This window comes from Phalacrocorax aristotelis, chromosome 2 (genome assembly GCF_949628215.1).
Source record: "Phalacrocorax aristotelis chromosome 2, bGulAri2.1, whole genome shotgun sequence".
Taxonomy (NCBI): domain Eukaryota; kingdom Metazoa; phylum Chordata; class Aves; order Suliformes; family Phalacrocoracidae; genus Phalacrocorax; species Phalacrocorax aristotelis.
The window spans coordinates 89,011,400-89,022,221 of NC_134277.1; the positions used below are offsets into that span (position 1 = coordinate 89,011,400).

Sequence of the window (10,822 nt, forward strand, 5' to 3'; positions counted from 1 at the left end):
GAATTCCCATGCTTTTCCTTGTTTGGTCCATTGGAGCACTTGCCATTGAAATAAATTACTGCTGGAGTTTAAAATGTTATCACTGGACCCAGGAAAACAGCAGAGATGTCACATCTTGGCATCACTAATCCAAGGTCCTGCCAAAGAGCACAGCACTTGGAGATCACGTGCTCATATTCACTTTCGGAGAAGCAGGGATTATCCTTAGGACTACCTTTGCCCCTGTTTTACCTCATCGTTTTTTTTTTTTTTTAATTTTTAGCCCCACCTCCCAACTAGGGATTTGTTTTTTTCTTATTGAAAACTAAGACTCAGCAGGATTTAACCATGTGAGTTGTTGCTCCCTAAAAATGTAATAGTTTGGGTCTGTCCTACACCCAAGGGAGCCCACCTTTGCCTTGTGATAATAGCAAATAACTCTACTCAGTTTTTGTTACTTGCACAAATGCTGAATGGTATTGAGACACCCAATGAAGAGCAGAACCACTGGTGAAAAGGAGAAGCTATAAAAAGAACTCTTGATGAGCAGAAGGATGACAGCAGACTCATGGATATCACTCTATTTTTCCTGTTAGCAGCAGTCAGTTTCTCCCCTGATCCTCACTTTGTGCCAGGCCCCATGTCTCCTCTGTGCTGGAACTCAGCGACGAGGAGAGGGGTGTAAAGGTGAGATGCTGCATGCTTGGAACTGTGCCATGGGGAAAGCAGGAAAAGGAAAAGGGTAATGGATGAAACCGGTGGGAAGAGGGAATGAGGTGAGACAGGACAGGTAGGAAATATCCCGGCTTATGGCTTTGCCACACCGTGTTGCGTGGGACAAATTGGGCGGGAACAAATGAAGCTTCTGACTGAACAGGATCCCATCAAAGACTTCTAAGAGGTTTGGGTGTGGCTGACTATTTAGTAACGTTCTCCACAGCCTGGTGCCTGGAGAAGAGCCAGGTGGCTGGCACCAATCAAGACAGGCCAAAGAAATGGTTTCTGGGAAGCAACCAACAGATAAGCAGTAGGCTGTTTCACAACTACTGCAAAGCTTAATGACTCCTAAACACGACTTCCTTGAAGGGAACATCATAGGTTGTGCCCTTCTGAACAAAAGACCTTAGTGGGGTAAGATTTAGCTGCCATCTCAGAAGCCAGTGGTGTTAGCTGTCTTTGGGAGTGCCTGTGAATTCTCCAGGCAGCCTCTTGCACTTCAACAGGCTCATTCATCTTATGTTAAAAAAAAGAGATAGGAAGTACTTTTGCATAAACAGACATCCCTCAAGCAAGTTCGGGCCTATTATGTGGGGCTTAAAGTAGGAGATACTCTCCCATGCGTGTTACAACTTCCACTTTCATACAATGCCAAAACAACGGAAGTTTTAGTCCTGAAGATCAGGCTGCTTTATGCTTCCTAGCACCAACCCCGATATTCAGATGTTGAGAAAGGTGGGAGAACAATTAACAAATGTAATCAGCTCTCAGTTATCAGCACAGGGGATCATCCACCTCATGGCTATTTCTGAAGCAGCTTGATTCTAGCAGTAAAGCCACATTTGCCCAGTTCCTGTATCTCTACCAGCCAGAGTTATGGTTGTAATCAAGCATATTTGTTCAAACTCAGTGCTGGACCTGCCAGACCTGGTGACAGCAGCCCCAGGGTTGGGAGAGGATGAGGGGGAACAGTGTCTCTGCACTATACATTGGGAAGGCTGATTATTTTGGGTATAAGGCAGTCTAAATGCATATAAAATTTGGATGCTGTTTTTCAGCCTGTGTTAATCATGCAAGCTGGGAAGTGTTGTGTCAGGCATAAGCAAGCGGTGAGTCTCTGCGGCAGTGACTCTGTGTTCTTCAGTCTGCCTGCACCATGGTTCCAAATGTGTCCATATTGCCTAGGCAAAATTTCCTATTACTCAGGGAAACCTAGCTCTCTGTTGCTGTGGTTCATGGAGAGCTGAGGAAGGTATACATTTCTACCATAATTTGCCACACTTCTATGAACGCTAGATTGTTTTCTAAAGAACATCTTACAACACAAACAGAAATAATAGGCTGATGTAGAAATGATGAAGCAGAGAGAGTCATAATGTATATGCAAGTGTATGTACTGCATCCCCAAGGACAATTTCAAAGTCAGTACATGGCTAGGAAATGCTACTATTAACACTGCCCCTGCTGACTTAATTGGATACCTTGTATAGATGCATTATAACACTACTTTTAATTACAGGAACACATTCTACTTTTTGCAGAGTCCATTCCAAGCTCCTGACACAGAGAGTCAGAACAACTTTTGACTTTAATCTCTAAGACAGCTCTGGATAATTGTCTGTCATTACTATTTTTGGAGAAGGGACAAAAGCAAATACTCTCACATATTTTGAATGAGATTTGCATATCCATTTGTTTTCTTGCAATCCCTTTCAAGGGCATATGAGCCCAAGGCATTGGAAGCTAATTCACAAATCAGTACTGCAGTCCTTCACCAACTGCTCCTGATACATTGGCTCCCAGAACAGCTGTGATGCTGCTACCGAAAGCACAGATTAGCTAGTATGCACCAGGGCTGAGAGAAGCACTGAACACTGCTTTTCTGTAGCAGTTGAGTGATGTGGCCCTTACCCACCACAAAATTCAGAGAAACCAGCATGGGTTTCGCCATGAAGACATGCATGATGGCCCCTTGCCTGGGGAGAGAGTGACATCTGAAGCTGTACTGCTTCACACAAGTACTGACAGCGCGGGAGCAAAACAGACGTGACAGGAGAGTCACAACCTACATGTGCAGGTTGTTCATAATTTTATAGCTTCACTTTTGGTATTTCTGTTCATTCACAGCTTAATAACACATTATGGACTAAAAGCCATTCTGCACTGGAACATTGGTTTTGCTTTTTTCTACTTTCTCCTTTCAGACAAGGATGTCAATGTTATCTATAGAAGTTATTGAACTACTTTCTGCAGATTTTATTCACCCTTAAAAATTTGTGTTAACAAATAATTTTTACTTTCTTGCTCTCTTTTCTTTTTCTTTTTTTTTAGGTTTCCAAATGGCTGATCCTTTTCTCTATGATACTGGAGAAAGATCTCAGTATGGGTGCCTTGGACATGAAGTACAAATTGAGCACATCAAGGCATATGTTTGTAGGCCATCTTTTTTCACAGACAAAGCTGTGATTGTGATTCATGATATATTTGGATGGCTGTTCCCAGACACTAGATACATAGTTGATTTGATTGCAGGTCATGGATACATGTAAGTAACTGTCTTTCCTCTCTGCCTCATAAAAGCACTGATAGATCACCAGCCCAAAGTTAGACACGGCATGTGATGTTTCCTATACACACAGGGCAACCGTACCATTTCAGTCCGAGCAAATAAAAATGTAAAGGGACAAAATGTTCCCATGAGGCCACCAAAGCTACTAAAACTGACCCATCAAAAATGGCTACCTGAGCACAAAGCCACGAGGAGTCATGAAGTGCCAGTGTGTGCACTTATGTGGCAGCGTGGGCGATTAAAAGATAAACTGTGGTATCTATCTTTAAGTTGTATAAGCTTTTCAGAAGCAAACCTTTTGAACGGTTGCTTTAGCTTTTACTAACGGAGATATATATATGTGTTTACATAGAATCAGGTTGCTTAATCCCTTTATTTTTGTATTAAGTATGTCTAGGGAAATAATGAGAGTTTATTTGTGGGTTGTTTTTTTTTTTCTGTAGACAGACATATACTTTTAGCTCTGCTGATTGCCAGAATAGGATGAGTAGGATATGATTCAGATAGTAACTGTGTAGATGTGTACTCTGGAGTAGAGAATACATTAGGAGACGTTTAAACATCCACAGATTCTCCCCATCTGGATGTGAAAGTTGACTTGATTCCATGTCTCACACAGAACTATCTGCCCAGACTTCTTCAAGGGGACAGAGCCCTGGAAAACTACTGATCACTGGGCTGACTTTGCTGATTGGATGAAAGATCATGATCCTATGAAAGTAGACAAGTAAGAAACATATTTGTACTTGAACTTTAAAAAGCATCCAGAAAATGAGGGGAGTTTGTATGAAATGTTAAAAGCAGCACCTCACAGTAGGGCAAGCTGGCTGCACACACAGAATTGCTTATTCTGGGAGGTTCTTCTGTGGTTCTGGGCACTGCCTTGGCTGGGATTTGGAAAAGATCATCTGCTCCATCTGTCACTCTGCTTATTGTCCCCATCTTGTTTTCCTGGGCCCTTTTCTAACTATGTTATACTGGCCACACAGGCTCATAGCCAGTGTTTCATGGGCTGTGAAATACCCAGCACTCTCACCCACAAGTGTTGATTCTGCCTCCAGTTCCTCAGGATAAGGGGGAAAACTCTTCCAGAAGCGCCCATGTTATCTGCCAGTTGTCACTTGCCTGTCTTGCTCTCTGTCTTGTAGATAATGCTAGGTACAGATCATATTCTCCTGAGCAGCACTAGATGAAAATTTACAAGACTGCCCAAAACCTAAGATACATCTGATCACCTATACTGTTTTTCTCAGTGTGAAATAGAGGCCCCATTATCTGTAGAGCCTAGCAGTGCCTGTAACAAGGCTTCCCTGAATTATGGGAGGAAATACTGTTTCTTCAGTATCTATCACCACAGCCTAAACCTCAGAAGATGATAGTGAGGCAGTGTCACCCTATTACTCAGCTATCATCCTGTAAGCCACAAGTATTCTTCTGACCCTCTCAAGAGGCCCCAGCAGTCACAGCCTAACTTCAACATCTCTCAGCAAAGCTTTTTACTATACAGTTGCAGAAGCTGTGACTGAATTTTTTGAAAAGATGAATGACTAACACCTGTAAAAAATCCCACTCCCAAGAGTGAGCAGATATGCGGGCATTGTCTTAGACAATTAAGACCTCAAGGACATGCCTGTGCTGTCTTTTGAAGGTTCACTTGTAGTTGCTCTCAAGGTCAGATCCATTGCTCTTTCAGCGCGCAAAGAATGCAACACGCCCATGACTTAGTATCCTTCCATACAAAACACACCTGAGAGAGCTCATCCATTCACAGTGCACATGCTACAAGCCTAGGACATGATCTCCTGATCGTGTCACTCTCATACTGTTTTTTTTCAGCTTAACCAAACCTGCAATGACCATACTAATGTGCAGAATATTGGAAAATATAGTTATTTGTATATGCAGTATGCCTTTAAAGTTCATTTAAAACTCTGCTGATAATAAGAAAGATAAAACTAGGAAGTTAGCAATTAAAAAAAATTACCTGCTCTGGCCTACGTTAAAAACAATTTGCGTATTTTTTGCATTTACCTCATGCAATACCTGTTTTTTAAACATTATTGTTACTGACAGTTTAATTTTGAGTAATTGCTGCTTTGGTATAGTATTATTGCATGTAGGGCTGGTAGGATATTTTAATATTAACTCATGCAAAAGGAATGACATACTCAGGATGAACCCTTATCTAAACAGGTGGACTCTGTAGAGATAGCACAGTGAAGGTTATCTATTCCTACAATCCATAATGCAAGGTGTTGTTCTACTTGCAGATATGTCTTGTCTTTAGTTGTCCTGTCCTAGACAAAGTGATTCAATTAAAAATTTGCTTCTTTTGAAAACAAAGGAGCAGGTCACGATTCAGGTAAGTATTTAACTACCTACACCTGTACTTCCCTAAACTAGGATCAGAGATGTTAACTCCCATTTAAGAACAGAAGCCACTGCTTTGGGCTCAAATGTGTTTTATAAGTATTTTCTGTTCCAAATGATTGGGGGTGCAGATGCAGAAAAAGTCATGTATCTCTTTTAATTTGCTTCTGAAATTGTCAAGTATTGTTTCTGCAATAGATTCCTTAGTTTACTTTTGTTTATATGTCTTAGGGAAGCTGATGTTGTCTTGAAGTATCTAAAGGAACAATGCGGTGCAAAGAAGATTGGTATCGTTGGGTTTTCCTGGGGTGGAATGGCAGTACATCACTTGATGCTGAAAAATCCTCAATTAACCGCTGGGGTGTCCCTCTATGGTAGTGTAGAACACATGAAAACTTACATGGGCTCACATGACTATGCATAGTTTGTAAGTCTAGTTATTGCTTTGTAACAATTTTTGTAAATGCTCAACTCAAAGGTGAGTTGCAGATTTTAATTATGGTTATTTCAGCAACATGCTATATTGGTATAAAAAATTAAGAATGCTGTAAACCAGAAAAAAAAAAAAGCTTCCTTTTGCACAGTGGTTTTCTAATGTTTTTTAGTGCTTGGGAAGTGGGGAATTATGTTTTCCAGATGCTTTTTTCTCCATTTAAATAGAAACTGTCCTTATCTAAAAATTTACATAACGAGTAAACCTAAATAGAAATGTTTCATTTGCCACTTATCCTGCAAGAATGTTAACTTCACTAACAGACTGTTTCTCAAAAACATTATAGGAATCATCAGAGACTCTGAAGAAAGATACAATTTATTAAATCCCACATTTTTCATTTTTGGTGAGAAAGACCACACTATTTCTTATGATGAGGTAAGATGTTCTACTGGAAATGCTTTTTTCTTCTCCCATAGTTCTTTCATCCCACACAGAAATCCTAGCTTGTTAGAAACCATTTTCAGATATGAAAAATCAGACAGGGTGGATTGTTTTCCTTCTATTGCAACTTCCCCCATAGCTTGCTTAGGTTATTCAAAGCTTCTTTTTTGAGGTGAAAAATGCAGTAAAGATCAGTCATCTGTCTCTGAGTGGCTGGACAAGCAGAGTGTGAAACTGGGCAGGGAGATTCAACTGGTGTGAGCCTAACATCTCAAAGGCTTGGCGACTACTGCTATGGTTGAGAGAACAGGTAGTTAAACCACTGAATTTGGACTTTGAATGGAAAAAAATAATTTCAGCCTAGTAACTGAGCTTTCTGATGATGTGGACCAATGAGTAATTGCTTTTGGTACAAGAAGACAAAATGAACCGTGTCAGAACTTTAACTAAGACCATTATAATTTGTGGACTCTATTTTGACTCCTGACTGACATCTATATTCTGATATAACCCCTATTGTAAGCATATCTGAGAGGCTGGGTAAATATATGGGTAGGAAACTGGTGCCCTCTTCTGTGCATAAGTTCCTTCTCTTCAGTGACAAGGATGACATACCACCTCTAGCATAGTCTGTTGTGTAGGAGCAGGGCCTAACTGGGGAACTGGCCGTGTGCTCTGGGAGTGCAGAGGCCGATCAGTATTTACTTTTAACTGTGTTATTCAGCATGTTGATCTGTACATCAGATATGTGTCTCCCCTGCACAGGAGAACAAACCCTTCACTCCCTGGCACCTTTTTAGGGTAAAAGTGGCTTTTTCCCAGGGGCACAATTTTCATAAGTACATTTTTTCCATCGTGTGTCACACACTGAAGCCATACCTTTTTCTCCTGAATCTTTCTCTCTGAGCTATCTGTGCAGATTCTGTAATAAAAATGCCTGTGTTAAAAAAAAATGTCCTCAGATACACTGTTTTCTGCGCTAAGCAATAAAGGGCTCTATATAAAAAAATGTGAACATGATGTAAATTACTGTACTGTCTCTAATCTGCACAATGGGTAGAATTAAGCTTGCAGGGGCAGAATAAGTGTTCATTCTCCTACGTTCTGACTTTTTAATAGAAATGAGCACAAAAATGTGACTACACCTATACAGGTGCATAATCGTGTGATTAGTTCTCTGTGTGTAAGCATGTGTGTACTTATCATCAAAAGATTATGCGAGAGCAGTGGTTTTTTGTTATTCAGTAAACTAAGCTCCCCCCTTGTGTTTTCTTAAACTCTGTTACGAAGCCTATCAAAATATTTTAGACTGAGTCACTGAGGTTTAGGGAATATTTTCTCCCAAGATTAGAGCTTAAAATTAGATTACAAACCATATTAAGTCTCTGAATAGAAGTGCACCCGTTCCTTTATGGCAATGAGATTTACCAAACCATCTCTGCAGTAACTGTTGAGGTTCTCAGACTCACCCATACTTTAAAAAAGCATTTCAGTCTTGCATTCCAAGGAGGGGTTTTCTCATCTGTTGAGCAACAGAGCCTGCTTCAGGTGTGATAGTCAAGAAAAGACAAAGATGTAGTGATATTAGAAACAGCAAGTTTGGCAAACTTGAAAAAAAGCCACAATATAATGGAAGAATGCTTTCTTTTACAGATCACCTTACTGGAGGAGAAGTTGAAACAGTACTGTAAAGTTGCATATAAAATTAAAGTTTATCCTGGACAAGTTCATGGGTTTGCACAGTTGAAACCGGAAGATATGAAACCTCATGATAAACCTTATATTGAAGAAGCTAGAAAGGATATGATTGATTGGATCAAAATGTTTATTTGACAAAAGCATAAAGTAACACTAGGCTGCAAGATCTGTATTTAATTATATTTTAGAGAAGAAAATGGTCAAGGGAAAACATCTGGTTTTGAAAATTGTTTAAAAACAAAAATGGGAACAATTTAATTTATAGTTCTTTATTATTTTTTTACAAAACAAACAAGATTGTGAAATCAAAGTTGGACTGAGGGATGATTAGTCATTAAAAGTTGATTGCATTTATCTTGCTTTGTGTTTGCTTCATTATTCTGCATTATGACATCAATAGTAATGATATTGTTTATCCATTTGTCTATGCTAGCAAGCATGACTTCATCCTGACTTTACCTGAGTAGTTTCAGGATTTATGTTGGTGTGATGATTGGTGATCATAGGTGTTAACACAGAAGTACCCTGGTTTTGCATACAGACTTTTTTTTAATCTGTTTTTCTATTAACTACAAAGCACTTATCTCCAATATATTGCTGTACTGAGCAGAATTTCCCATGTGTGAAACAAACGTTTGGCAATGTTAAGGATTTAGGAAGGAATGATGTTGTTAAGTGGCAACCTTCAGGTATTCCCTTGGCAATATTAAGAAGGGAACTTCTAGTATTCCTTCACCAACATCAGGGAAAAACATAACCAGTCCCTCCTGGCTGTGGAAGTAACCCAGGTATGAACACTGTGGAAACAGTGGGTTTATTGTCCTGGTCCAAACCAGGCACAGGCTGACAGGGAGATGCCCCCACTCAGTCCTGATTATATTGTTCTCTTTACATTATATCCCTTCTTCCTCTCTCAAGTTCTTCCCCTTTATCATCCTTATCTCCTCACAAGTACACACCATATAAACAACAATAAACAACCCTGGCAGGGGCTCCAGTTTTGCTGACAAGCTGACCATTTTTATTTCATTGACTTGGTAATGACTTGGCAACTTGGGTTTACTCAGAGATGCTCTAAGGGCCCCATGTCCCTTTTTACTTTCTACAACATCTGTCAGTTCTTCACACTGTTGCCTTGTTAATGTAGCCATAAATCAAGCCTAGATATCTGCATGGATATTACTTTCCCTTTGGTACCAGGGATGTTTGACGGTTTCACACATCACTGTACTATCAGTGCAATTATGAAGTCACCTTATGTGGGTTGTCCGCATACCTCAACAGACCGAGTATGGTAAACAATACTGCTGTGAGAAGTTATGAAGTTAGAGGCACTGTACAAACTGCATGTTGCTCAGCTATCTGGACTGGCAGTCAGTATGTCTGTCTTTGCCTCAGTGGAGGCATGGCTATAGATGTGGTGATGGAGGATGTTCAATAGTTAGATCAATAGTACAATGCCCGAACATACCTCTCTCCCGCTGTGCTCTGGGGAGGGGAGGGTGTTTCACAGCCAAGCTCTGGAGCAGCCCACCCTGAGAAGTGGTGGGGTCCCCCTCTTTGGAGACTTTCAGAACCCCGCAGGGTGAAGCCTTGAGTGGTGCAGTCTAGCTTAGAAGCTGTCCTGGCCCACTGTGGGAGACTGGACGAGGTGACTTCCAGGGATGCCTTGAAAAGTCCTCTGACCCCCTAAATCCCCATGCCAACCTGGTGCTTTCTACATGATAACCCCAGTCTGTGTTAGCCCATGTCCCCAAATGGCTGTACCAGGTCACTGGCTGTATCTCATGTAGCCAAACATCCAGGTTCCTATCCTGCAGCATTCCCGCATACCCCAAGGAGAGCTCCAGGCCCTCAGCACCATTCCTGTCCCTGCGTGCCTTCATGACCTCAGAAAAATCCTCCAAATATTGTGGGTTTGTGAAGGCAGTGCTCTATATTTTTCTAGGAGACGAGGTGTGAGCATGATGAAGCTTTTGCTAATCATGAAAATATAAATTTGAGGGAGCTGGGAAGGCAGTGTCTGCTATAGCTTGTCCTGAACTGAAAAATGTTGTTGGTGTTAAAAACCTCTTTGGAGTGGGCTAGAAACACACATTGTATGCGCAACAGCTTTCTCCCATTTGTTTTCCCATGTACTACACAGCTTCTTTAAGCATTCAGTGGGGAGCTGGCTTAAATGAAGCTAACGAGCTGGGTGCTGTAGCTGTGGGATAGCACGTGTGGGACGCAGCTGCAGTTGTGTAAACAGTTTTTACAGAAGAGGTGTGAAAGACTGCCTGTTCTCTTCCCCAAATGCGCTGAGCCCTGGGTTGTCAGGGCTGGCACAGGGTGCCTACAGCCATGCTGGGGATCGAGGCTCTCCTGCCGTTCGCAGCATGTGGCCATGGGTGCCATGGCTTCTGGGGCCCCTGATAAATTGTTCCCAGGCTTGTTTGGCTGACCATGATGGTGGTGGATGCCCTGAACTCACCCCAGTTCATTCCCCTCTGCCCTCATCCCCCCTCCTCAGTGCACAGGTAAGGAGTTTGCAGGCAGTGCGTAAACTTTCCTCCAGGTCTTTAAATGGCATACAGAGGCAGAGTTCCTCACACGTGCGGAATGGGGAGGAT

At 41.4% G+C, this 10,822-nt stretch overlaps 1 protein-coding gene across 1 annotated transcript; it reads left to right on the forward strand.

Annotated features, from left to right (window-relative positions):
* The first annotated feature begins 2,932 nt into the window (after nt 1-2,932).
* Nucleotides 2,933-8,563, forward strand: LOC142053922 (carboxymethylenebutenolidase homolog). Its single transcript, XM_075086151.1, has 5 exons — nt 2,933-3,241; nt 3,885-3,992; nt 5,867-6,009; nt 6,415-6,506; nt 8,166-8,563. The coding sequence occupies exons 1-5, from the start codon at nt 3,036-3,038 to the stop codon at nt 8,343-8,345; spliced, it is 729 nt and encodes a 242-aa protein (XP_074942252.1). The 5' UTR covers nt 2,933-3,035; the 3' UTR covers nt 8,346-8,563.
* The last annotated feature ends 2,259 nt before the right edge of the window (nt 8,564-10,822 follow it).

Bases quoted from the DNA above. Each gene is read 5' to 3' on its own strand.
- LOC142053922 (XM_075086151.1), top strand. From the start codon at position 3,036: ATGGCTGATCCTTTTCTCTATGATACTGGAGAAAGATCTCAGTATGGG. The intron at 6,010-6,414 runs GTAGTGTAGAAC...AAAACATTATAG, and splicing joins CGCTGGGGTGTCCCTCTATG to GAATCATCAGAGACTCTGAA. The intron at 6,507-8,165 runs GTAAGATGTTCT...TTTCTTTTACAG, and splicing joins ACACTATTTCTTATGATGAG to ATCACCTTACTGGAGGAGAA.